Genomic DNA, 27,021 nt, shown 5'->3' with positions numbered 1-27,021 from the left:
AAAAGCAGGGAAGCACGGCATGATGGGGGATTTTTGCTCCAGATGTCAATGAACCCACACCTGCACACACCCAGCTCAGCAGTTATCAGACCAATTCTAGTAATAAAACCTGTATTGGCATCCAAAATACTGAAGCTGCCTAATTGCATTGTGAGCTCCCTCCAAGGAACACCACCCATAGCCAGGAATGATCAGTTCCCATTGTCTAGCCTGAACAAAACAACTTTGGTATCCTCACTTGAGCCATCAGTTTACACATAAACAAATCTAGTGTTCTCCCTTGAACCATTGTTCTTTGCCTAGAAAAACTCCTGCCCATGCTCAAGTAAGTGCTCTGATGCCTGGATCCAAAATCTACATCAGTTCCATTGGGACTTCATCTTCTTCTGCCTGATCATACTTGGGGTTCTACCTGTCTCCAGCACTCCGGACCCTCAGCTACCACCACTTCCTGGAAACCCCAATGGATTCAAGCTTCACGGAGTGGTGAGAACCCAGCTCGCTCTCTTTCTCTAGGTATAGCTTTGTGACCCTGACTCGTGTGATGAGTTACAGTTTTCTAAACCTGACTTTTATAATCAAGTTTAAGTTAAATTTAATATTATCACTGTTTTGTTTGTTTGGCTTCTCTTGTAGGGTTATTACCTGGAAATAAATAGCGTTCACGGTTAAGCTAGTTCAGGGGTCGGCAACCGGTGGCTTGCGGCTCGCCAGGGTAAGCACCCTGGCGGGCCGGCCCGGTTTGTTTATCTGCCGCGTCGGCAAGTTCAGCCGATCGCGGCTCCCACTGGCCGCGGTTCGCGGTCCCAGGCCAATGCGGGAGGCAGGAAGCCGCGGCCAGAACATCCCTCGGCTCGCGCCGCTTCCTGCCTCCCGCATTGGCCTGGGACCGTGAACCGCGGCCAGTGGGAGCCGCAATCGGCCGAACTTGCCGATGCGGCAGATAAACAAACCGGGCCGGCCCGCCAGGGTGCTTACCCTGGCGAGCCGCAAGCCACCGGTTGCCGACCCCTGAGCTAGTTGCTTCTTTCTCTCTCTCCCCTTCGGGGGTATTTTGCAGCAATGCTCCTCATACATAAACTAAAGATCCCTGCAGCGCCCAAAAATCCTGTGGGCTTTGCTCATCAAGTGGGTTACTACCAGAACAACTGTAACGTGAAAGTGAGGATAGGAACATACTGAACCTGGGGCATATGAGGGTGACAGCTTGGAAGTGCTGAGTCCAGGGACTTGTAAGGGGTCAGCTTGGGAGTGCTAATTAACCCGGTCCTCTCATTAACGCTCAGTTAATGTGTGTGTGTGTGTGTGTGCGTCTGATTCTGGGGCCGAAAGAACCCAACCCTGGGGAATATAGGTCCTGCAGGATAGCTCCACTGAACACAAGTGACACAAGCAGTACGGTGACAGAATTACAGGAACCCTCCAGAAGAGTAACCCTAATAAATGAGCATACCCCAAAGTAACGGGCAAACCTGGCAATAGTATTTAGAAACATTTTCACAGACAAATATAATGTATTTTGCTACAACTGAAACGCAGTTGTTGCTGATGAATAAGTACATCTTTTTGGTTTTTCCACTGTATTTCTACCCACTAACCATTAACAATTACACACACACACAGAGTGAGAGACAGATACATAAAAATACATGACAAATACAGTCCATCTTTTGGCTTCTCCCATAGTTTCACCTTCAGAACATGTGTGACATTCTTGATTAGGCCGCAGACACTAAGAGCACCCATTTAATCAATGAACCTGCAGTCCTGAAATGCATTATCTCCCCAGTGCATACAGCTAACATAGGAAATCAGCACACACATTACTAAACCCTTTCAAGCACAGAGATCACAGTTGCGTGTTTGATAAGAGCTTGGATATTTCTCTGTGACAATCTGTCCCTCTGTACCCCATCAACAGCATGGTGCCTAGAGATGTCCTGAATCATTTCAAAGGATGCTCCCTGATTTGGGAGAAGTGCTAAGCAACGCTTTGTCTGGCTTGCGTGGAGGCCCAGAACATCATTATTCTCATGACCCAACAAGTCATCCTGAGAGTAAGAGCAACAAATTACGCAAACTAGTTTCCCATTCAGTGGACCGATCCCTTTGCAACTCCATTTGGCAAATGTTTTTGTTATCCACACAAACCCCACGCAAGTTAAGTCACAGGCCTAGTAGTCATCGTTCAGTACAGTCACTTCCAAGTTTTCTGTTCTCATATTTTCTTCTCTCTTCTTCCTCTTCTTTCGTCCCCGCAAGTAGAAAACCTTTTTGGCAAGTGTAATGCTAAAGGCAGCACTATACTGGCAAAACAGATGTTCTTTTTCAATTGCCCATCTCCCAGGCATAATTGGTTGAGGTTAGACAGATATAAAACAGACAAGAGTAGGAAAAAGGGAACATTTCCCAGCCCATGTGGGAAAAGAATCCTCAACTAGATTTGGAAATACATTTAATTATTTTTCTAGATTCAGTTAAGTTCACTTTTTTAATGATCCAATTAATATGTTTTGGTCATTAATCTAGTTAAAAATAGGTAACCTTTACCCCCGTTATACTGCTCCCTTGTTTTTGGCAGCTTGTTAGTTGGTCACTCAGGCATAGCTAAGGAGGAAAGTGTGACATTCAAAGAGCTGCTGATGCCACGTTAGAAAATTTGGAAAAAAACATCTCTACTTGGCTTCTACTTCTATTTGGAAATTATCTTGTCACTACATGCTCTGTCTTCTGGGTATTTCCCCACCTTCTCCTGTCCCATTACGTAGGGCCATTTGCATGAAAACAGTACCTTTGGTACATGGAAGTTCATCTGATCCTGCTTTGGTCTAGTTCATCATAATCAGGCATGGATTAAAGACTGATCCAAGGAGTACAACTTCAGTCCCTGGGCAGGGTGGGCACTTAGGTCAACAGAGATGCCAAAGCAAAGGCTAGGGTCCACAAGCAGAAAGATGGGAAAGAGAGAGAGAGGAAGAAGGGACCTGGTGAGGATGGAGGCTGCTGGGTTTGGACTAAAGGTCCTTCTGGGCAAGTACCTGTAAGACAGCAGAAAGAAAGATACATCTTTGAAATCGGAGAAATTCTGGTAGTTTCAGGCCTTGGTTAGCCTCAGGCTTGGACTGTGCTACAAAGTTAAAGTCAATGTCTTACGTGATACATGGCTGTTTGTTGTGTTACTGCTAAGTCAAATAAAAGGCTGAAATAGCTCTATAGGTTACAGCTGGCATGGTCTTGTCACCTAGGAATGTGGGGGGGAAAAATCACGCCCCCAGGCAACATAACTATTCCAGCAAAACCACCAGTATAGTCACAGCTATGCTGACAGAAAAGTGTTTCTGTTGACGTAATTCAGGTTGTTTGGGAGGTAGTGTAGCTACGCCGGCAGAAGAAATCCTTGTGCCAGTTTATGCTGCATCTACACCAGGGGGCCTCTGCTGGCTTAACTATACCGACCAAGGCTCTAGCATAGACAAGCACTTAATCAGCCACTGTTGAGAATCATCTTCACAGCGGTCAATTATAATGTGACACAGAAAATTATGTCTTCTGTTACGGAATAATCAGTGGGCATGGGTGAACTTCTAAGACCCAAATATCCTGAAATCATAGATATTAGAGATGTATGAGAACTAATTAAAATTACGGAGTCCACCTTCTTCTAGCCAGTGCAGGAGTATTCTCTATAACAAGAGTGGGCAAACTACGGCCCACAGGCCACATCCAGCCCATCAAAACCTTTTAATCTGGCCCTCGAGCTCCCGCTGGGGAGCGGGATTGGGGGCTTGCCCCACTCCTGCGCTCCAGCCAGGGAGCAGGGTCGGGGGTTTTCCACATGGCTCCCAGAAGCAGCGGCATGCCTCCCCTCCAGCTCCTACACATAGGGTCAGCCAGGGAGCTCCGCACACTGACCCCGTCCCAAGCACTGCCCCCCCTCCCCGCAGCTCCCATTGGCCAGGTACTGTGGCCAATGGGAGCTGCAGAGGAGGTGTCTGTGGACAGAGCAGCACAGGGAGCCTCTTGGCCAAGCCTCCCCGCAGGAGCCAGAGGGGGGACATGCCGCTGCTTGAGATAAGCGCCGCCTGGAGCCTGCATCCATGACCCGATCCCAGTGCCCCAACCCCCTGCCCCAACTCTGATCCCCCTCCCAGCCCATAGCACCCTTCTGCACCCCAAATCCCTCATCCCCAGCCCCACCCCAGAGCCCACTCCCCCAGCTGGAGCCCTCATCTCCCTCCCCCGCCACACCAACCCTCAAGTCTGTGAGCATTCGCGGCCCGCCATACAATTTCTATACCCAGATGTGGCTCTCAGGCAAAAAAGTTTGCCCACCCCTTCTCTATAGCATGTTTTAATGTGGTTTATGTATACATTTTTGGAAGCTGATGTCCCTGCTAATAAAGCCTCTGGTCTGCCCTGCCTGAGGACTGGGGCCGTGGAATGTGCTCGGTTCCCCAGGTCTGAGAGCCTGGGTTCCCAGACTGTAGCTGGCTTTACCCTACCTGAGGGTTGGGCTTTAGACTGTTGGTGCCCTGCCCCGTCCGAGGGCTTGGGCCCCTGGGTCACTCACTGCTCGACCCCGCTGGAGGCATTGAGCCCCGAGCCTGCTAACTTCCTCCCTGTCTAAGACTGTTATTCCAGGGGCGTGACAGCCAAGAGGCGTGGCCTCCTTCAGAGATTGATGGCGAGGAAGGGCCAGACGTGCCTACACGGTTACAGAACTCAGGTCATAAAGCTCAGTTTTAGGAGCTTCCAGTAACTGTCGACTCCCAGAATTCAATACAATTTTCTCAACTTCAAAAAGTGTATTAGTACGACAATGTATATAAGTGATGCTGAAGAGTGGCCACTCTATCTGCCTTTGGGGGTGGGAGAGACGGAGGGAAAGAGAAAAAAAAAGGCAAGTGGGAGTACATGTGTATAAGAGACTGATACCAAGTTTTCAAACCTGATCAGATAGTAAATGGTGGGATTGTTCTCCAGATTTTCCATATCTAAATTCAATTAGAAACACAAAGACAGAACAAGGATGATTGCCAAATGGAAAGCCAAATGCACAGATAAAGAAAAGCTGGTTTCATGCTAATGTTTTAAGTTTTGTGAAGAAAAAGAATCCTATTTCTGTAAAATTCAATTCATTAATTCATATCTTTATAAACAGATAAAAATTCAAACGTCACAAGCAGCTAGAGCAGGGGCGGGCAAACTTTTTGGCCCGAGGACCACATCGGGTTTCCAAAATCGTAAGGAGGGCCGGTTAGCGAAGGCAGTGCCTCTCCAAACAGCCAGGCGTGGCCCGGCCCCTGCCCCCTCTCCGACCCCTACTGCTTCTCGCCCCGATAGCCCCCCGCCCAGGACTCCTGCCCCATCCAACTTCCCCTGTTCCCTGACCACTCCCAGAATCCCCACCCTTGACTGCCCCCTGCCACCCCATCCAACCCCTCCTCTCCTTCCTGACTGCCCTGCCGGGACCCCTGCCCCATCCAACCACCCCTTCTCCCTGACTGCCCCTGGAACCCCTGCCCCTGACTTCCCCCCACTGCCCCATACAACCCTTCTTCTCCTTCCTGACTACCCCCCGGGGACTCCTGCCCCTATTCAACCCCCCTGTTCCCCGCCCTCTGACCACCCTGACCCCTGTCCACACCCCCCCAACCACCACCCTGAACTCCTCTGCCCTCTATCCAACCCCCCCTGCTCCCTTCCCCCTTACCACACTGCCTGGAGCACTGGTGGAGCCAGCCATGCCACTGCGCAGCACAGAGCTCAGGGTCAGGCCAGGCTCTACAGCTGCTCTGCCTCAGGAGCTCGCAGCCCCGCCGGCCGGCGCATTGCTCTGGCGGCGGAGTGAACTAAGGCTGTGGGGGAGAGGGAACAGCAGGAAGGGGCCGGGGTGTAGCTCCCAGGCCAGGAGCTCAGGGAGCAGGCAGGAGAGTCCCGCAGGCCATATCAGTTTGCCCACCTATGAGCTAGATGAAGGGACCGGGATTTAGGATTCCTGGGCTTATTACCAGATGTGTAAATAATTCACTAGGTAACCACAGATAATTTACTTAACCTCCTTGTGCCTCAATTTACTCATCTTTAAAATGGAGAGAATATTAGCATCTGTAGTTTCCTCACTGAGGATTTAATTAATGTTCACCTGTACAGCATTTTCAGATCCTTCAATGGATAAGGGCAAAATGTTATTCGCTTTCCCCAATATCATTACCAAAAATAAATTGAGAAAAAATACCCATTAAAAATGTCAGTGTCCTTTTTAAACCTCTAACTGAGAATTATAATTGAAATGCAAACTGACCTTTGCATACTGTACAGTACGGCTAAAATGTTGCTAAAATATATAATTCTAGTGGGGACAGCAGGTGAACTCACTACTCTCTGTATTGCAATTATCTCATTTTCTTCGATTTGTAGTCTCCAAATAATGCAGCACATCTGTATTTTCTCACTGCATTCTAGCTGCACATCATCCAAGAGGGTTTTAGGGGACTATCAACTCTACAATCTAAATCTCGTCAGCCTGCTACTGTGACTATCCATTGGGCAAAGAATTGACTTGCTTAGGTCCTCTCCCTTCCCAAGTTGTCCCATTAACCAGTATTAATCCATGTTCAACTCCATTTGCAGCCAATTCGCTCAGATGCTTAAGTGTTCCAAATCTTTCTTTAACCTATTGAAGAAAGGGACTGCCACTGTTGTCTGTGCCCTCTGATGTTGTTTTATTGATTACCCTGATATTCTGTACCATGGTCCGAAACATTTATAGTATGGCACCTGTGATGAAATACACCAGGCATCAGACACTCAACACCTGCATTATTTGATAATTATACTGAAATGAGCGATTGCACTCAGAGTTACTACCTTCTAACAGGAAGCATTCACAGAAAATCAGGGGCATTAACCTCTTTCTTATCTTCATGACTCCAGCCAGAGCTGTTAGTCTTCACAGTTTTCGATCCACTTCAACATTATTCTTCCCCATTGTGATTCAAGTGGTCTGAGAGCGAGGGGCACTGTCTAGTGGCCTGAGTACGTGTCAGAGGCTCAGGAATTATTGCGTTCTACTCCACGTTTTGAAAGCGACTTGCTACTTTACACCGAGGAAGATATAATATCACTGCGCTTCAGAATAGTGGCACTGCCAACCCCAAGTGATCGGAAATCAGGCATCAGGCTTCCCCAAAATCATGAGACTGTCTTAAAAATCAAGAGATTTAAAAAAAAAAAAAACATTGGGCTCTATTTATTTGCCTTGTGGCTTTTGAGCCTTTATGTTACACTGTGGTCCAGCTTTTCTCCACAACCACAAGAGTTTAGAAACTTAGTAGTTTTTTTTATCAAATAGTTTCAATAGTTAGTAAATTTAGCCAAAAAAATATGAAAACCAGTGCAGAAAAAGGATATAGCAAAGTAATACTCTCTTGGAAATCCTAATTCTTTTGTGGTTTGACTTGCCTCAAAAGTTAATATATGCAGATAAATGTGCATATACTAACAAGTAACAAGGTTAACCACTAAACAGGTGGCTAACAGACAAGTAAATGCAGTGATTCTAAAAAGGTGCCTTGGCGTCTCTCCTTCTGTCTTCCTATTTTTTTGTCCAGCATTACGCAGATGTCCTCCACTCTGCTCCTTCCCTACAGTGTATTCTCAAATGATTTTTCTAGTTTAGTTTTAAGTTACTCATATGATGTTGTTTCCACCAGTTCTCTTAGGAGACTCCTCCATGGTTTAAAAGACCACATGTCAGCCTTGACTAAGTTTTGTTTTGCTTAAAATCAACCCATTATTCTGAGGGTATAACCTACACCTTCCTTCCCAAATAATTGTTGCCGTTCTTTAGCTAGATAGTGGTTCTCACCATGCAGAGTTTTAGAAGTGGAACATTTATGGACTCCTCTATTACACAAAGGACTAACTTGTAGGAACCGCAGTATTATTACTAAGCTAGATTGATTTCTTCAACAATGAGCCACACAGCACACCATCCCACTATTGTACAAAGTATACATTTAAACAAACAAACAAAAAAACTGCTTGCCTAATTATCATAGAATCTCAGGGTTGGAAGCAGCAAAGAATCCTGTGGCACCTTATAGACTAACAGACGTTTTGGAGCATGAGCTTTCGTGGGTGAATACCCACTTCGTCGGATGCAAGTAGTGGAAATTTCCAGGGGCAGGTATATATATGCAAGCAAGAAACAAGCTAGAGATAACGAGGTTAGTTCAATCAGGGAGGATGAGGCCCTGTTCTAGCAGTTGAGGTGTGAAAACCAAGGGAGGAGAAACTGGTTGGAAGGGACCTCAGGAGATCATCTTGTCCAACCCCCTGCTCAAAGCAGGACTAATCCCCAGACAGATTTTTGCCCCACATCCCTAAATGGCCCCCTCAAGGATTAAACTCATAACCCTGGGTTTAGCAGGCCAATGTTACTTCAAACCACTGAGCTATCCCTCCCCCGTTATATCAGCATATGTTCCAGAGAACATTAATTGCTTCCATAGACATGCTCCAAAAATGCCACAGCCCAACAATCAACATCAAAGGATCAGAAGAAATGCCAGGCTAGTTGAAGGGCAGAAGCTCCTGGCTTTAGGGATGACATAAATCTCAAGAAATAAAGGAGACCTCACATAGAGCCAATGTAAGTATTTCACTGAATATTAGCATGTTTGGATTAACATGTCAGCCCCTTAAGAACTTGACTGCAAAGGGAATGCCTGGCCCTGACAGCAACATATACCGTGTGTGTATACATGAAATATTAAGTAATCATCTTCCCACAAGCCCCTTTCCATTCTATCGATGAACTGCACTGTGCAATGTGCAACCACGGGGACTACAGTTTACCAGGACCCAAGACATTTCTTTAAAGAGTTTTTGACCTAGGGGTGTTTACAAAAATGTGCCTAAGAATCCAAAGGTTCGTCACTGCAGTTAGCATCTAATAATGCAGCATTTTCCAAGCTTTATGCCTGTGGACAGTCTACATCAGACAACAAAACTATTGTCCATTGCTGGCAATGCCAACAGATGGTGAAAGTCAGCTTGCTCTCTTTCTGTACAGGAGGGCGATGGAGAAGTGATTAAAAGTTTTAAAGCCATTTTTCTTTAGCCTACTGAATTATCGTTTCATGATACCAAGTTATAACTATATAAGAAATAAAGCAAAACAACAAAAATATCAGTTTTCTGTTCATGGAAGCAGAAGAGAAGACTTGAATATTATTGAAACGGTGAGATCAGAATGGGTAATAAATAAATTAAACAGTCTGAAGAAATAAATAAGAATAAAATAATCAATCAATCTACACTGTACATTTCACCACAAGATTTCAAAGTACTTTTACAAAGGTGGGTCAGTATAATCTCTATTTTACACAGAGCAAAAACAAGACTTGGAGAAGTTAAGGTTATCATTTCTAAACTTCAAATAAGGAGCTTGATTTTTAGCTATGCTGGGAACCTGCAAGTTCTAATGAAGCTAGGAATATGTATGTTTTAATTTTAGGAAAGACAATTGGAAGAAAACTGGCCCAACGTCACACAGCATGTCAGTGGCTGAAATAGGAAATAGTGTCAGTTCTCCCAGTCCAGTGTTCTAACTATTGACTCTCAGCTCTCATCTTTAATTCAGCCACGGAGCTCCTCCCCAGTTAATTAATCCTAAATTGGGCCTGGGGCAGCTTCCAGGTGCGAACAGGAGCCCTAATTGTTCTCCGGCTTCAATTAACCCTTTCACTGCCAGCGTGGGGGTAAACACCTCATCACAGTCTCCCAGGCAGGCTGATTTTAAAAAAAAAAATGGCAGCTGTTTGAAGCCACCTGGGGGTTGGAATGCTAAGAGAAGTCTCAGAGAAGCGGATTAATGGCCAGAGGACAGATGAAGTGGTCAAAGGTGTGCGATAAATTTATTTTTCTGACGTCCCCCAGTTTATCACACGCTTCTGCAATTTATCATATAGATGTCACATTTCTGGTGTTTTAGGATTCTAAAGGATAAGAGATGTCACATAAATATAAGACAAAGTTATTAATGAGGCAAGGGTATTATAGTTAAATGTAAATGGTGCAGTCTGGTAACCCTGTTTTACTGTCAAACCAATAAGATTTTTCATGTCAGAAACTGATGGCAGTAGTGATAAATAAAGGACAGATAACGTTAATCCAGCTGCTTTGAGTTGAACAGAGAAGGTATTACTTTGAAGGGTTTAACATATTAATGGAATCAAAATGACACTTCAAAATATTTATGGAAATCTTTTTTAAGCTTATACAAAAAGAATAACAACCCCCTATAAAATATTATTAAAATCCTACCCTCAGTTAAACATGCTGACACTTAAAAGCTTCTGTCTGATTTACTTAAAAATCTTCTTTCAGGAAATTATGACTCTAAAATACCTTTCTACTCTTCACTTTTTAAAAAAAGAATTTGAATTTCTTAGGAATAAAAAAACCCCAAAACATTTTAATGGGGGATATTTTTAAAGCCAAAACCTGAAAGTTATAAAATTTAAAGTTAATATAAAGAATAGTCAGGCTTCCCCCCCAATGATTTGAAGGTAATATAAAAGCATATCGGGGATAAGCAGTACTGAACACTATAGATCTAGTAATAAGAGCATATGGGGATTAGTCTTTCTAAATGCTGCCGATCTAGTAAAAAGAAAAAAACGTCCTCCGGGCAAGGGGTGGTTATCTATTTGCATAATGAGTGCCATTTTCATCCTGTAGCCTACCCTTAAACCTGATAGAAAGAGCTCCAGGATCTCAACAGTGGAGAGGTGTAGCAAAAGACGGGTTTCTCCTACCTTTTCAACTAGCTTGTTCAAGAAAATGAGGTTAGATACCAGGAGTAAATTCGCTAGATCTGTACAGTCCAGTGATGTCTTACTGAGTACTGGCCAAACCATTGAATATTTTGGAACTGATGGCATGTGTCCCTCTACAAAGGTGTCAGTAAGCATCTCCATCAAGAAGGGACCCCAGTGATCTCAAGTGTCTTTAACTAATACATTTACAGGTTCTAAAGCCAGAAGGGACCATTGTGGTTATGTAGTCTGACTTCCTATACAACACAGGCCATAGAACTTCCCCAAAATAATACCTAGAGCATCTCTTCAAGAAAAACATCCAATCTTGATCTAAAAATTATCAGTGACAGAGAATCCACCATGACCATGAAATGGTTCCAATGGTTAGTTGCTCTCACTGTCAAAAATTTACATCTTATTTTAGATCTGAATTTGTCTGGCTTTAACTTCCAGCCATTGGATCATGTCATACCTTTCTCTGTTAGAGAGAAGGACTCTTTATTAAAATACGTGCTTCCCATGTAGGTAATTATAGACTGTAATCAAGTCACACCTGGGCTTTACACCAAGTCTTTGCTGGGCTTTACAGATTGAGCTCCTTGAGTCTATCACTATAAGGTAGGTTTTCTAATCCTTTAATCATTCTTGTGGCTCTTCTCAGCATCTTCTCCAATTTATCAATATCCGTCTTGAATTGCGGACACCAGAACTGGACTCAGTACTCCAGCAGCAGTCATAGAATCATAGAATCTCAGGGTGGGAAGGGACCTCAGGAGGTCATCTAGTCCAACCCCCTGCTCAAAGCAGGACCAATTCCCAACTAAATCATCCCAACCAGGGCTTTGTCAAGCTTAACCTTAAAAACCTCTAAGGAAGGAGATTCCACCACCTCCCTAGGTAACCCATTCTAGAGCTTCACCACTCTCTGAGTGAAAAAGTTTTTCCTAATATCCAACCTAACCTCCCCCACTGCAACTTGACACCATTACTCCTTGTTCTGTCATCTACTACCACTGAGAACAGTCTAGATCCATCCTCTTTGGAACCCCCCTTCAGGTAGTTGAAAGCAGCTATCAAATCCCCCCCTCATTCGTCTCTTCTGCAGACTAAACAATCCCAGTTCCCTCAGCCTCTCCTCATAAGTCATGTACTCCAGCTCCCTAATCATTTTTGTTGCCCTCCGCTGGAGTCTTTCCAGTGGCACCAGTGCCAAGTACAGAGATAAAATAACCTCTACTCCTACTCCAGATTCAGGGGCACCAAGAATTTTCAGTTAGACTTTTTTTTTCTGAATATTTAATAAACAAAACATGAGGGGCCTGGGCTTGAGTTGAATGTGGTGATTCCAATTTCTGGTAGTGTCTCAAGTGTTTCTCATTACGCAGGCAGGCCTCAAACTGGGAGTGAGAAGTTTCTTTTTCTGGGAGCACCGTATGATTCTTTTTCAGTGAAGAGAGTATCCCACATTTGGGTAACCTTCTCCACAAAATACGCTGGCAGTTCTTCATAGCATGTGATGCTGGCTTTTGGGGTAGTGGGAAGACAAACCGAATTGATGAAGTAATTAACCTTCCTGAAAAGTTCTGCTGGTTACTTAGGAATTTCAATAACCAATGAGATATATGATCGTTTTCTTTCTATCACGGCTGTTGAATAACAGTGTGGTGAGCCATAGATGTCTTTTGGCACAGTATGCACCCCAAGGGAGAACAGGTGCTTAGCAGGGATACAGCATGGCTGAAAGCCGAGTACCAAAAGCAATTCAAAAGCTCTGCTTTCCCCTTCACTTGGGAAAAGAACCATTGCCCTTGTCTCATGCCAGAGCTGTTCAGCTAAATTCATTATTCTCCAAGTATTTTGGACTTTATTTTCAGCACAGTACTTACATCAGAGCCGTTACACAAATCTTAACAAAAGCATTGTACTTCTATACCTTCAAAAAACCTATGTTAAAAGACCATTAAGATAGCAAAGTGAAGCACCCAAAAGTTAGGAAATGCTGGGATTAAGCTTGCCTGTGCAACCTTAATTCAGCCCTCTTGTGCATATGCATCATGACAGTCTAATTACATGATCATATACCATTTTTTCTACCAAACACCTGGCCTCATTCAATGCACAGAATAGGCAGTATTCCTTTGATGGGTAACTATTGAATATTCCATTTGATACTCCTCATTCAATGTGTGGTGCTCTTGCATTATTTACTGCACCACAACCAAACCCAGCGCTTGAATACAGAATTCTTAATTTCCTCATAGGCTTTTCACTGATGCTCTCACAGTAGTTTACAAACATTATTCAATATATCTTCACACCATTGTGAGAACAGGTGATATTATTGTGCCCATTTTACAGATGAGGAACAGAAACTAAGGCCCAGAAAAGTCACTCATCTAATGTCGGGCAACCAGAAAATGAGGAACATACCCTTCACAGCCAGCAATGAACATTTTGGTTTAAGTGACTGACCCAACCTCACACAGAAACTGTGTGGCAGGGGCAGAAATAGATTTCAGTTCTTCAGGGCAGCATTCAACTGCCTTAACCATGAAACCATCCTTTCTCTCCCTGCATCCTCTGAATCATTCACTACACACCTTCCAACTATTGCAACAAATGAGGCAGAGGTCCTACCGACAACAGCCTTCTTCACTACACAACCCTGATTTATACCCTGAGCACGTCCATCTTGTGCACTGAATGAGGCAAGGGTCCTGTGGAAGAAACAACATGTGATCAAGTAATTAAAGACCGTATCATCATAATGCATATGCAAAAGGGGACCAAATTAAGGTTACAAAAGCACCCTGGATTATGGCCTTTTGAGTGCTTGACGATGCAACCTTAACATTTTTTTAACATAGGAAAGTACATCGCCAAACTAAGTGTTTTAAAGCTTAAAAAGTTTTAAAGCTTCAAAATTGGAAAAACAAAAAACAAAAACAAAAACACCCACCAAATATTTAATTCTGTGGAACCATATTGTCCCGCACATGGATCATCAGCAGGGTTGGGATCTTTAAATCCACAGCACAGTATTCTAACCCTTGAGTTAATAAAGCAACTGACAGCATTAGAAGGCTGTTATCTTTTATGCAGACCTGCCACTAGAGGGGGAGGAAGGAATACACATTGCCAGGACCCCTGAATTATGTGCACTCCAGCCCTGGACACCGGTGACCCTTTGTGACAGAATGAGTATGTCTGTAAATAAAATACTATTTAATAGCCAAAGAGCTTGAGGGGGTGAAACCTGGTGAAACTGCCATACTTATTGAACAAGTGAACAAACCATTTTACTTCTGAGGCAGGCCAGTCTTTGAAATACAACGTCTGGAGTGTGTTGTTAATCTTTCAAAAGGCAGCTATTAAAGGTCTTTGTATCCTCAGTGGGACATCTCTTAGACCTTGACTAGACAAACCCAGAGAGAAAGCAGCAATCCCCTCACCTTACCCCACTTAGTTGTACATGTAGGTAATTCAGAAAAATTGTTTGCAGAGTGGAGGTGTTGCTCTTGAGTAGGATGGGAAGCCTGGCTGGACACAAAATTGCCACAGGGTGTGGCGAGATCTCTGAATGCATGAAAGACAGCTGAGATTCACTTTCTCTCAGAACTGGATGGGGTAGGAACTGAAGTCAGACACAGATTGCTTTTTGGAATACTTGAGGACTGTTTTCCCTTTGTAATTTTCAATGAGAATGTCTGGCCTGGTTTAGCTTATGCCAACTATAAAGCTAGGTATGTTAACGCAAGCCATTTTTTAACTCCATTTTTTGGTTTTAAAATAATCTTGTTCTTACGAAGCAATCTGCTGTTGTGTGTGGAGAAGGTTCACCCTGCACCCCTCAAAAGAGGGGTTCCGGATGGCAAAGAGGTTCTGGAACTTAAACCCCACCACTCAGATCGTGGGCAATAGGACAGGGGCAAAGGCCTCCATTCCCAGTGAAGCGTGTTGCAAACAGCTGTGGCAGACAAACAACTGGGCTGATGCCAACAGGACCGAGGAAGAGACAAGAGTTGGCAGTGACTGTGCTGGATCTAGAGATCTATCTTGCAGGGCCTTTCATCACACATAAATACAATGGAACCTATTTATTGTTAAGTCCCCTCTCCCCCGCCCACACACACACCAATTTCACTCTAATCAGAGAGATGTAGACACAAAATACAAAACCAGAATGTGTGGCAATTTTATTATCTAAATAAAATTCTACCCAAATGTTGTCTTCACGGTGATGCTAAAAGTAATAAACTTACCAAATGTCCACTCATTGCTCCCTGAACATTTTCAGGGTTAGAGGATACTCAAGGAGAAATGTGTGACAGTCTCAGAACAAGGGGGGTTGGGTGCTGAGGAGGGGGGGAAGAGATTAAACCGTAACTGTTTGCTGCAGAGATAAAACACACAGCTCAGAGATCTCTTCTGAACAATTAACAAGGAGCAGCACCTGAGGAACAGCTGACTATACTACATTTCTCAGGTAAACCACCATCTGCCATGACTAATGCACTAGGTAATGCTATCTCAGAATGGCAACTACAGTGCTGAACTGTTCAGTGCATCCAGGAGGCAAGGTAGCTATGCCTACATACAGCTTAGGGCATTAGCTACATCTAGAAAGTACACACCTGCCATGTTGCTAAATGCAGCAGTTACATTCAGGTAAACACACCAGCTTTGTGCTGGATATTTCAGACACACCTGTACGTTCTGTGTGGGTGAAACATCAACAAAAAGTAGCAGCCCGGTGGTGAACAATCAGCAAGGACACCGCAGGCTTGAAAAATTACTTCTGTCCCATCCTCCTGTTCCAGAGAGTGTTGGCTGCACTATAGGATCTTGGAGGGGTAAAGTAGGGAGAAAGAAGGTGGAAATCTTGGGTTCCATCTTTAAAAGGAGAAAATGTAACCGGGAATAAGAGCATAGGTGCTGAGGTTTTCTTTTCCCAAGGGGTGCCCCACCCCTGCTCTGCCCCAAGGCCCCACCCTCACTCCGCCTCTTCCTGCTTCTGCTCCACCACCTGCCCTAAGGCCCTGCCCTCACTCCACATCTTCTCACCCTGCTCCATCCCCTCTCCGAGGCTCCCGCCCACTCACTGCTCTCCGCCCTCCCCCGCACCCATCAGCTGTTTGGTGGCATCTGATGATCTGATTGGGGGTGCCGTCAAACAGCTGATTGGGGGTGCCGTCAAACAGCTGCGGCTGGTGAGTGCTGAGCACCCACTACTTTTTTTCCCATGGGTTCTCCGGCCCCAGAGCACCCACAGAGTCGGCGCCTATGAATAAGAGTGAAATTCTGCCATGAGATGTATGTCCCATGAGCTACGTTCATAAAAAGGAGGATAGAATTGATTCCTATGTCTGATTTTGTTATGTTGTCCATTATAAAAGAAGCATTTTAATAGCAAATTGCACCACACTTAGAAAAGCCATTTTAGTGTGTATACAATGAAAATGTGTGTGTGTTGGCGTGAGAGAGAGAGAGAGAGACTACCCAAATCTGCTAGAAGTGAGATGTAACATACTATTTTGTGTCATTTGATGTGTTCTGACCCATGCCAGTTTTGACACCATAATAAGCTGGTTTCTGCTATAAATTTATGTCTTCCCATTACCCCTTCTTCTATCCACTTTGCTTGACTGTTCTTGGCAAGGAAAACCTACTTCAGCTTCCAATTCTGGCCATCACATTCACATTAAAAAAATAATTAACCAGTCGTTTTCCTTCATCCACTCACCATCTTTCTCAAACCAGCACAAGGGAAGTTTTATAGAATCAATACACTTCCTACCAACATTAATCGTAAATGTGAAGTAACAAAAAGGAGTTGTGCAAAAAGTGGTCCAGCTTTATAAAGGGGGAGAGGGAGAGAAAATAGATGGGAATAATATGGAACGAGAGAGACAGAGATCCCCAGCAATACAAAATAGACTCACAGTCCATCTCGCAGCTCTTGCGTATCATTCGATGTCCCAAGGGATCGAAGGGTTCTTTCCAAGGAAGTCACTGTCAACACAAAAAGAAAGAAAAGAGAAAAAAATGACACCACATTTCAGACAAAAGTATTTATATGTTTAAATGGGGTTTCTTTCAAACCCATTCACTAATAACTAACATATGGACACATAAAAACACAAGAGCAAAGCAAGAGCTGAAGGTCGGACAATACTAACTCCATTAGAGGACATTAATAATGTGGAATAATCCTTTTGCATTTTGAGGGTGTATTATACATACTTGTTTTTTGTATAGATCATAACTGTACAGAAAGATTTACCACAACTCAGAAAACTAAAGAAAATCTCTCCCCTATAGACCTTACAACTGAACAACACAAGCCCAAGAGTGCCCTTTGGTTATTTTCTGTGGTACATTTTCTAAAAAGATTCAGAGGCGGTACAGAAGAATGCTCAGTTTAAATTAATGATCTAAGGATAAGGAGTGGCATGAAAGGAGCAAAATATGTAATAGAGGAAGGAGAAGACGGAACCGTCTATTATAAATTAATTAAAAGGAAGGAGGCCATGCAAGAGGTTAAACTGGAATAGAGTTCTGGGGCATATGGAAGGCAAGGCTAATCTAAATTTTAGTTGGATAATGAAGAGCCAATGGAGACAGTCCAGCAAAGAGATATGGTGAGAGAGTAGCAAGAAAGGAAAATGATCTTGGCGACCATGAATGAGCTCTGCTCCACACTCCAGAAGAACAAGGTCACTGTCGATATGTTCTGTGACCCCCTCAAGGTAACCGTCACTATCTCCCGTGGGGAAATTGGGCCTCCTGTCCCCCAAATATGGAAATCAGTTCAACTCCAAGCATGTCTGACCACTGTTAAGCATCTACCCCAACTGTACAGCCTGGAAGACTTTTGGTATGTCCTTTTCATCCTGAATTTGAGATGCAGATTTGAAATCCTAAAATAAGACACCCCACAAAGGTCACATGGGTTGCATAGTCAATTGCCTGCCACATTAAAGAGTCTTTATTCTTTTTAATAATTAAGAACAAAAAGGTAAATCTCACATTCATGATGTCATCAGATTAGTCCAGTGGATCCCAGAGCAGCACTGAGGTAGTGTAAAAATGGAGCAGACTGTGGCCACCTCCTTCTTTAATACAGTGATACAGCCTCTGGTTCTACAGCTCCCACATGCAACTGTCCATCTTCATCGGAGCAGCCTTCCATTGAGAGAGAGAGATGACTGCTTGCTGGGATCCCGAGTCTCTGCAAACCTCACACCCTTGTATTAGAGACAAGGGTGGCTGCAGCTGCGTGCTGATCTTCATGGGTAATGCTTTGTTTATCCTTATACTACCGACATTCATTTTTCCCCACTCCTAGACAGGGTGCATTAATTCTCATCAACCTGCACTTTGTTAGGACCATAGGAACTGCTATACCAGAACAGATCAAACAATCAGTTTCTCCTCCTCCGACACTGGCCAATGCCAAATGCTTCAGAAGGCAGCATAACCCCCCCGGTAATTACCTAACCGAGGTTTTGTTTATGGTTGGCTTGCCTTAGTATGCAACTCCTGAGGGGCTAAGAAACAACATTGCTGCTTTCCGCTCACCCATGCTCTCGCTCATCTCCTCCCTGAGTCTCATTCCATCCCATTCGGTTCCAAACTAGAGGCTGGTCACAAGCTGTAAATGTGAGGAGGCATCACTCTCCAAGCCAATGAATCATCCAAATGCTGAGGTTTTTATTCAGGCAAAAATCCTTCCCGCCCTCCCATGTAATAGGTAACCATTGTGACTGAGCCCAAATCCGTTCCAGCTCCCACCCCTGTCCCATCAGTGGTTTCTCCATAAAAAACCATCATGGCAGTTAAACTGCCACTCCACAAACATTCTGTGCGCCCCTCCCTTCCGGTGTGCCCGAAGGGCACACGTACAGAATGGAAGGCCGAGGCCCTTTTGCAGACTGTGTGCTGTTCTGGTAACCCCATCTCCCACTAATCATTTTTGTTGCCCTTCTCTGTACCTTTTCCAAATCTCTGTTGGAATTGTACAGAGAAGGGTAAAAAAGAAAAAGTGATTAGGGGTATGGAACAGCTTCCATATGAGGAGAGATTAAAAAGACTGGGACTGTTCAGCTTGGAAAAGAGACGACTGAGGAGGGATATGAGAGATGTCTATAAAATCGTGAATGGTGTGGAGACAGTGAATAAGGAAGTGTTATTTATCCCATCACATAACACAAGAACCAGGAGACACCCAGTGAAATTAATACGCAGCAGGTTTAAAACAAACAAAAGGAACTTCTTCTTCACACAACGCACAGTCAACCGGTGGAGATAATTGTCAGGAGATGCTGTGAAGGCCAAAACTATAACTGGCTTCAAAAAAGAATTAGATAATTTCATGAAGGATAAGTCCATCAATGGTTATTAGCCAAAATGGTCAGGGATGCAACCCCATTCTCTGGGTGTCCCTAGCCTCCGTTTGTCAGAAGCTGGGAGTGGACGATAGGGAATGGATCACTTGATTCTGTTCTGTTCATTCCCTTTGAAGCACCTGGCACTGGCCACTGTCGGAAGACAGGATACTGGGCTAGATCGACCATTGGTCTGAACCAGTATGGCCGTTCTTTTGTTCTTATGTTTATGATGGATGCTGGAGAAACCAATGCAGGACTGGCCTGGAGCAATGGGCCTGATCTTTTATGTAGATGAGCATCCTTACCTCCCATGGGAATTGTAAAAAGCCTTCAGTCAGGCCAGAGATCACCATGAGTGGCAAATTACAGTAGGCACAGACCTGCAAGTTAAGAGCAGGCTGACCCTCACAATGAGCACCCTGGGCTCTAGGGCAGTTACCAAGAACAGTTTAAACTCTCATCCAAGGCCTCATCCGCTTGCATCTTGACTGCTGCAACCTCCTCCTTCTGGCCTCAATAAATCCCATCATGCCCCACTCATATCCATGCAAAATACTGCAGCAAAGATCATTTTCCTGGTTCCTTGCTTCAACCATGTCAACAACAAAAAATGCATCAAGTTAACCCTGCGGGGTAGGGGGTAAGGTCCTCCTTCACAAGTTGCGCCCCGCCCCACTTCATTGTGCGGTTTAGTCCCCCAAGCTGCAGTTGCTGCCAGTGAACACGTCTTTTGAACTTTGCCAACTCAGAATATTCTAGATTTTACAGGTACAATTACTACAGTTGCAAGAGGCAACTCATGAGGCTCTTGCTGGGAAGGGGAGACACTGAATGACTTCATTATATTTTAAAAGCTGAGTTCCAGCTTCCATTCTAAGCTTCCTGTTTCAGTTGTTCAGGACTTCCTCACACAAATTCCATGTTTTGTCTCAGCCGGAGTGATTTTTTTTTTTAACTTTGAGCCAAAGAGGTGCTTTCAAATTTTGCAACTGGGAAAAACAAACAAACAAACAAACAAAGCTACCTTTCCATATGTTCCCACTGGAATGGTTGCAGCTAGAAACTTGGCTGGTTTTGCACTCCACAACGACTTAAGATTTATAAAAATCAGCCCAGCAGATTTTTAAAGCTAACAATGAGACTCTTGTAAATCAACAACATAGGTTGGCTCTTATTACTTATGTTATTTAATCTATGCCACAAAATACGCAAGACACAGAAAAGTGACTAACACAAATCCAGAAGAAAAAATTCTCTTTTTGAATGTTTGATGTCTGAACCTCAATGTTGAATCAACAGTAGATGTATTTATTTTTTCTTCTTGCATTTAACATGTAAGCACTGTAGGATCTTTCACAATGAAAGACACTAAATAAATACAGGTTATTATTATAACTTATCTCTTGGATTTTCTCAAGATACTCTCAATGGTATAAACATATATACATCACCAGTTGCGCTAGTACTTTAAGTCATGAAAAAGAACAGATAACTGGTATGGGCTCATCACCTGACTGTGGAAATGGAAGCCAGGAAATCCTAAATTCTAATCCTTGTTCTAACACTGACTCCATCTGTGACAGTATCCAAGCCACTTAATCATTCTGTGGCTTAATTTTGCTATCAGTAAGGCACGAGTAATATTTACCTCTCTCAGAGGATTAATTCATTCATTTGTAACATACCTTCATAGTGAAAACTGCTACATAAGCAATACGAATTACCCTTTTCAGGAGCCTGGGTGTTGTGACAAACTACAGTGCCACCCTGATATACTGGGGATGGGGATGGGAAAAAATTTTTCCATCACAACTGGTTTTTAATGGAAAACTGGGCTTTTGACTAAAGATTTTTTTTTTTCATGAGAAGTGTCTGCTTTTCATGGAACATTTCAACTTTTCATCAAAAAGCAGAACACCCCAAAACCAAAATACAGCATGGCCAGAGGGCAGCAGGAGAGTGTTAGCAGGGAGCCTTATTCCCTGCAAGGGGTGGAAGGTTTGCTATAAATTAACTAGAGCACCTGAAGCCAATTAGAGCACAAGCAGTGAGTCACATGATATAAACCCCCTGCTTCAGGTCAGACAGTGTGGGTTGTTGGAGCAGGAAGATTTGGTTGGAGCAGAGAGTGGTTTGAAGGAGTTGAAGCAGAGAACAGTTTTGAAGAGAGACAAAAGGAAAGTTTGAAAGAGTGCTGTGGTGGGCTGAGAAGTCCAAAAACCCTAGGTATGGGGCTTGTGTAGAAGGAAGGCAAGAAGCCCCTCCACAAGCTGAAGGGCAGGAGAGGGAAGTAACCCAGGGGAAGGAACCGCCAGTACAAGTGGTTCACCACTAACCTCAGGGCCCCTGGGTTGGGACCTGGAGAAGAGGGCGGGCCCAGGTCCCTCCCTCTCCTCTCCACTCCACTCCTCAAGGACACTAGTGGGGTAATTAAAAATACCGGTTCAGAGGCAAGCAATGGCGCCCTGAACCTTCCCCAGTGAAGAAGAAAGCGCGAGACCCAGCATAACAGTACCGGCAATTTGCCACAAATACCAAAAGTTTCAATTCCAAAACCCCACGCAAGGTGCCCCAAGGGAGTTGCAGTTCCCAGGCTTTCTGACCCCCATCTTCCCAATGAGCTAGCTTCCCCAGCCAGACTACATGTCCCATGATGTGCTGTGGCCATGGAACTTTCGCTATGCACCAGGCTGCTCAGCAAGAAGGGGGACTGTTCTGCACTTAGTCCAGACAAAGCCCAGCAGCTCATAAAGGAGAATGGGAGCACAAGGCACTTGAACTACAACTCCCATGAGGCACCAAGGTGGCAGTCCCCCTTTTTTTTTTTCTTCCAATGAAAAGCTTTGGTTGAATTTTTTCAAGTTTTGATTTTTCACTAAAAATCAACATTTTTTTTTTATTTTTTTCAATTTTGAATAATTTTCTATAAAAAAAATTCTGACCAGTTTTAACTGGAAATGGAGAGAAAGAAGAAAGCTTGCACATGAAAGGAGAGGGGAATATTAGTTGCATTCTCCATAAAATCTCTGCCAGCTGGCTGTAAAGACCCAAGAATAGAACAAAGCCTGCTTGGTCCTTGTTATGTTTCCCAAAATCCAAACAACCAATAAAGCCTTTTAATTTAATTAGCATGATTTTAATTACAGGAGGAGAAAGAGTATCAACAAAATAGTGAAGGGAGAGGGTCCTTGTTTACAAATTTCATCCATCCACTCCACTTCATTCTTTGCTTCAATCTCCCACCAACACCAGCTACTTCTAATGACAAGTCTGCTGGGCTCTGCATCCAGAACATTCCAGTTCCCAAAGGCCCAGTAAACATTCACAGTCATCACAGTTCATAAAGCTCAAATCCCTGAAACACAGTTCAGAAATCCCCAAGGATTCATGCTGCAATATTCACAGCCAATGGGATCTTGAGTCATCCATATAAGTGCCAGCCACAGGCTGGGGCAGCTGTAATAATTAATGCATCCAAATTTCAGAGACGAGTTATATAGTGGAGAAGTGAAGACGTGAAACTCAGTGGGGTCTCAGCCAGTTGTTTCTTTTTTGCCCCCGCTCCCTTCCCCCTACACCTTTTACCTCCCATGTATTTTTCCAACTTGCCCACTAGGGATGAGATATTCAAAACTACCTAGGGGATTTGGATGCCTGATGCAGTCTGTGACAAAATAACTCACCAGCCAGTGTGCTGTTTTGGACCTGGGTGAGGCATTATTGTTTTGAGTTATTATCTCTCTGCAACCCCATCAACCGGCCATTCAGATTTTGTGGTGGACCCCTTTGTCTTGTGACTTGGCCCTCCGGCCAGGTCACATTTTGTCTCTCAGCTTTTTTGGTAAATCAGGGTTCAACTCAACAATAGTCCCAAAACAGGTTACCAGCCTCGGCCTAGACCCAACAGTCCTTCTGGCCCTTGTGTTTGGGATCTTTACACGAGTCTCTTCAGTGAGGTTGTAGGGAAACCCATTCCCCCACTCTATCCTGTGTTCGAGCCCAGAGACCTGCAGCAAGCTGTTAAGGTCTGTCTCACTGGATCTCTTGATTCTTCCCTGGGCTACTTCCTACTCTGAGCTGCCTTCTCAGGGGGCTCGCATTGTTGGCAGGGTCCCAGGTCCCAATATGACAAAAGAACGAGAACTATCGTAACAGAGATAAAGACTGGCACCGGTCCTTCTGTCCCACAGTTTCCGTAAGGGTCCATCAGTCATCTGTACTACTGCTGCAGATCCACAGGAAATCTAAGGCACCTTGGCTCTCTGTTGTGCGCCACTCTGGGAGCTGAGGATGAGAGGTCTATCCATCGCCTAGGGCTGGGGCCTTCAGAACTGAGTTTCTCCTCCTCCAAGTCTGGCATGCTTCACAGGAACAGTGGGGTACGGCAGACTGAGCCCACGGCTGCTCTTTAACCCTTTCCTGTGTAGTGAGGGGTTTGTATACCCCCAAGTTGTCCTTTGATTTGGCTGTAAACCAGGGTCACCTGCCCACCTTCGCTCATCTTCTTTGGGCTTCCCTAGGTTGAAATTAAAAGGTGCTCAATAGTAACAGGATCACCTGGGTATCTTGGCCAACGCTTCCTCGTCTCTACAAACCAGGATCTCGTATCCACAACGGTGTATGGACAATTTGAGAACACAAACAGCTGCCGCCTTTGTCTACACATTCACCTCAGCGCCAGCATCTCACTCAATGCTTCGTAAAGCACTTGGAGACGCAATAAGATGAGAGCCCCAAAGTCGTTACACTTTAGCTAATAATTATTTTTGTGTGTGATGTACAGAGTGGTCCAAAGGATAAACTGAGGGTTTTCACTAATGTCCGTTAGCTTCTCTAACATCAGAGTTTAACCTTTCTAGAGGTCTCCCACACATGATAATTTCCTCCTGGGTTTTTTTTTATATCCACATTCTTAAAAAATCAATCTAAAGTGCAATCTATATATCGCCCATTTCCAAGATGAAACATGACAGCTTCTAAAAATATTTCAAGGCCAATTAGACCTTCAGAGAAGAACTCAACGCAGCAGCAAAACACAGTATGGTACTTGCTATAATGAACTCGTCAGATAACAGAATGAGTCAAGGCGGCCTGCGCATTCTCAAATATACTCGAATGGATTACTGGTATGTATATAATTCAAGCAGGGAAGAAGTCGCTCATCATCATGATGATATGTTTTTGACTTCTGCAGAGAAAACCATGACAATTCAGAGTGAAAGCTACCCCTTTAATGTCTTCGTACTGCCAAACTAGGGAGATCTATGGAAGACAGACTGAGCTGATATTCCATGGGTTCTGTGTAACAGCAGCATAGATCTTTGATATTGTGTTCTTTAGAGGAAAGATGTTTGTTTGAGACAAGTAATATGTCAACACCAGGTGCAGCGCCATGGAAAGGCCAATTTTTGACCCAATACAGTGGTGTTGCTTTTAAAAAGTGTCACAGGCTCTTTGCTCAGTGCAAGAGCATTTGGGCTGGGTGACACAGAAGTCATTTCTAGCTTTAGCATTGGTAGTGTAGTTGAGGGTAAAGGTGGGTAAATGGAGTTTACCCACGCCTCATTCGGGGAATATGAAGTTTAGTCTTTTACCACTACACCACTGATTAGCATATGTGATATTTAAACAAGTGGGACAGATCCCCAGTGGGTGTAAGTCAGCAGAGTTCCACTGACGTCACAGGAACTGCGCTGATTTGTGAAAGTTCGGGATCTAACTCAGAATATCCATATATACTCTTGGAAGCTTTAAAAGCAATTGACCCCAAAACGGCAACCAAAATTTTACAGCACCTCTGGGACAATGCAGAATCCTTTGCTCGGCCCCTTAGATCAAAGAAATGGGATGCACACTGCATGTGATGTCATTAATAAGCAAGTAACAGGAATCTAAGATAGAAGAGCCCTATTAGAGCATTCAGATTCCCCAACCGGCCAGTGCAGGATTGCTCCCTCCCGTGCATTCTTAAGTGATTAGTCCTTCAGACATGATCTACTGAACCAATTCCTTTTATTGGTGGTGTTTATTTTATTTATTTATAAGGCATTTACCAGGTGGCAGCTAAGTGCCGCTCAATAAAAAAAGAACACAAACCCCTTTTTAAAAAAGTAACTACAAAAGTCACCAATCAGCTAAATGCCATCCATAACCTTGGAATTTAAAAAACAATCTGGCACAAGCACAAAACCCAATAGCTATCAGGCAAACCTCCCTACCCACAAAGAGGACAGTTCCTAAACATCAAGAGGAATGAGGAAAGCAGACACAAAAACACAGGGAAGGGACCCAAAACGTGGCTTCAAAAACCTAGGCCACCTAAACAAGCCAAGCGTTTAGTCTAGCGCTACATATTGCTTAGATACCTAGCCTCATGGTTTCTAAGCAGCGAGATAGCAAACTAGCAGAATATAAATTGCATCATCGCCACTGGCTACAGCTATGATTCAAAATCCTCTAACTCTACACGAGCGAGTGATGCAAGAGGGAGACAATGTTGCCTTGTGGATAAAACACTGAGCTGGCACTAAGAAGACCTGCCTATTCGTGGCTCTGCCACTAGCCTGCTGGGTAACCCTGGGCAAGTCGCTTTCCCGCCCTGTGCCTCAGTTTCCCCATCTGTAAAATGATACTGACCTCCTTTGTAAATCACTTTGAAATCTATGGACGAAAAGCACTATATGTTATTCTAATAGGCTGAGTGCCACTAATTTATCCATAGATCCCCTTCCAGCTTGTTGGTGCATCATTTTACCTAATTTTGCTGTTTCACCAACCTCACGCCGGGACTTTTTCCCCTTGTTGGTCACACCAATCTTTGTAACAGCCTGCCTGCCCCAGTGTTGTCAGTGTCAGTGCATAATCTCAGTAAGGGCAACTGATCACAGAAGACAAAAAATAACTGCAACAACATCAGTGACCAGTGCAGCATCAATAAGCTATTTTATAGATATCTCTTCATTCCAAAGGATACACAAGTGCTTTAAAAGTATTATAAATTCATAGATTTTAGGGCCAGAATGAACTACTCTGATCATCCAGTCCATCCTCCTGAGTAACACAGGCCATAGAATTTCATCTCGCAGTTCCTGTATCAAGACTATAACTTGCAGTTGAACTAGAGCTGCATTTTACAAAGACATCAAATCTTGATTTAAAGACTCCAAGTGATGCCGAATCCATCATACCTCTCAGCAAACTGTTCTAATGGTTGGTCACCCTCATTTTTAAAGTCTGATTTGGTCTAGCTTCAACTTCCAATAACTGGATCTTGTTCTGCTTTTGTCTGTGAGATTAATGAGCCTTGTACTATCCGATATATTCTCCCCTCCTAGGTATTTGTAAACCGTGATCAAGTCACCTCTTGAATTTCTCAAAAAGCTAAATAAATAGAGGCCTTTTGTATCTTTCCAGTCCTCAATTCTTGAGGCTCTTCTCTGAACCCTCTCCAGTTTTACACCATGTTTTATAAAGTATTGGCACCATTATTCCAGTAGAGGAATAAAAAAATCATTTCAGACAGCACTGAGATGCAGACACTTGTGATACAGAACACAATGTCACACAACAACAGTTCAGAACAAGAAGTGAAGAGTACTATAAATACTTGAAAGTTCAGGCAGAATTTAGTAGTTACATACAAAATGAAATTGGACAAGGGTATTTGCGATAAATCCTCATCTCTTTTGAGAAGTGTCACACATTCTTAAATGACCATAAGCAGCCAGAAACGGAGGTCTATATTCAATCTGCAAGACTAACCCTAGGACCACGCTGGGTCATGGTGTCAGAACTCTTTCTGA

The 27,021-nt window shown here is 43.9% G+C and overlaps 1 protein-coding gene across 10 annotated transcripts in view; it reads right to left on the bottom strand.

The window, feature by feature from the left end:
* The window catches only part of TSNARE1 (t-SNARE domain containing 1), a 673,885-nt gene that overhangs the window by 369,109 nt on the left and 277,755 nt on the right, over nucleotides 1-27,021 (bottom strand). For 9 of the 10 annotated variants that reach the window (XM_045004924.1, XM_045004925.1, XM_045004918.1 and 6 more), the window contains one exon: nucleotides 16,772-16,841. In XM_045004924.1, coding sequence (XP_044860859.1) covers nucleotides 16,772-16,841 — 70 coding nt within the window. Of the gene's footprint in view, nucleotides 1-16,771; nucleotides 16,842-18,410; nucleotides 18,631-27,021 lie in introns of those variants that run through there. The other variant, XM_045004927.1, reaches the window with a different exon arrangement.

This window comes from Mauremys mutica, chromosome 2 (genome assembly GCF_020497125.1).
Source record: "Mauremys mutica isolate MM-2020 ecotype Southern chromosome 2, ASM2049712v1, whole genome shotgun sequence".
Lineage (NCBI taxonomy): Eukaryota > Metazoa > Chordata > Testudines > Geoemydidae > Mauremys > Mauremys mutica.
Note: the sequence above shows the minus strand (reverse complement) of the source record. Positions and strands in the feature narration are given on the sequence as shown.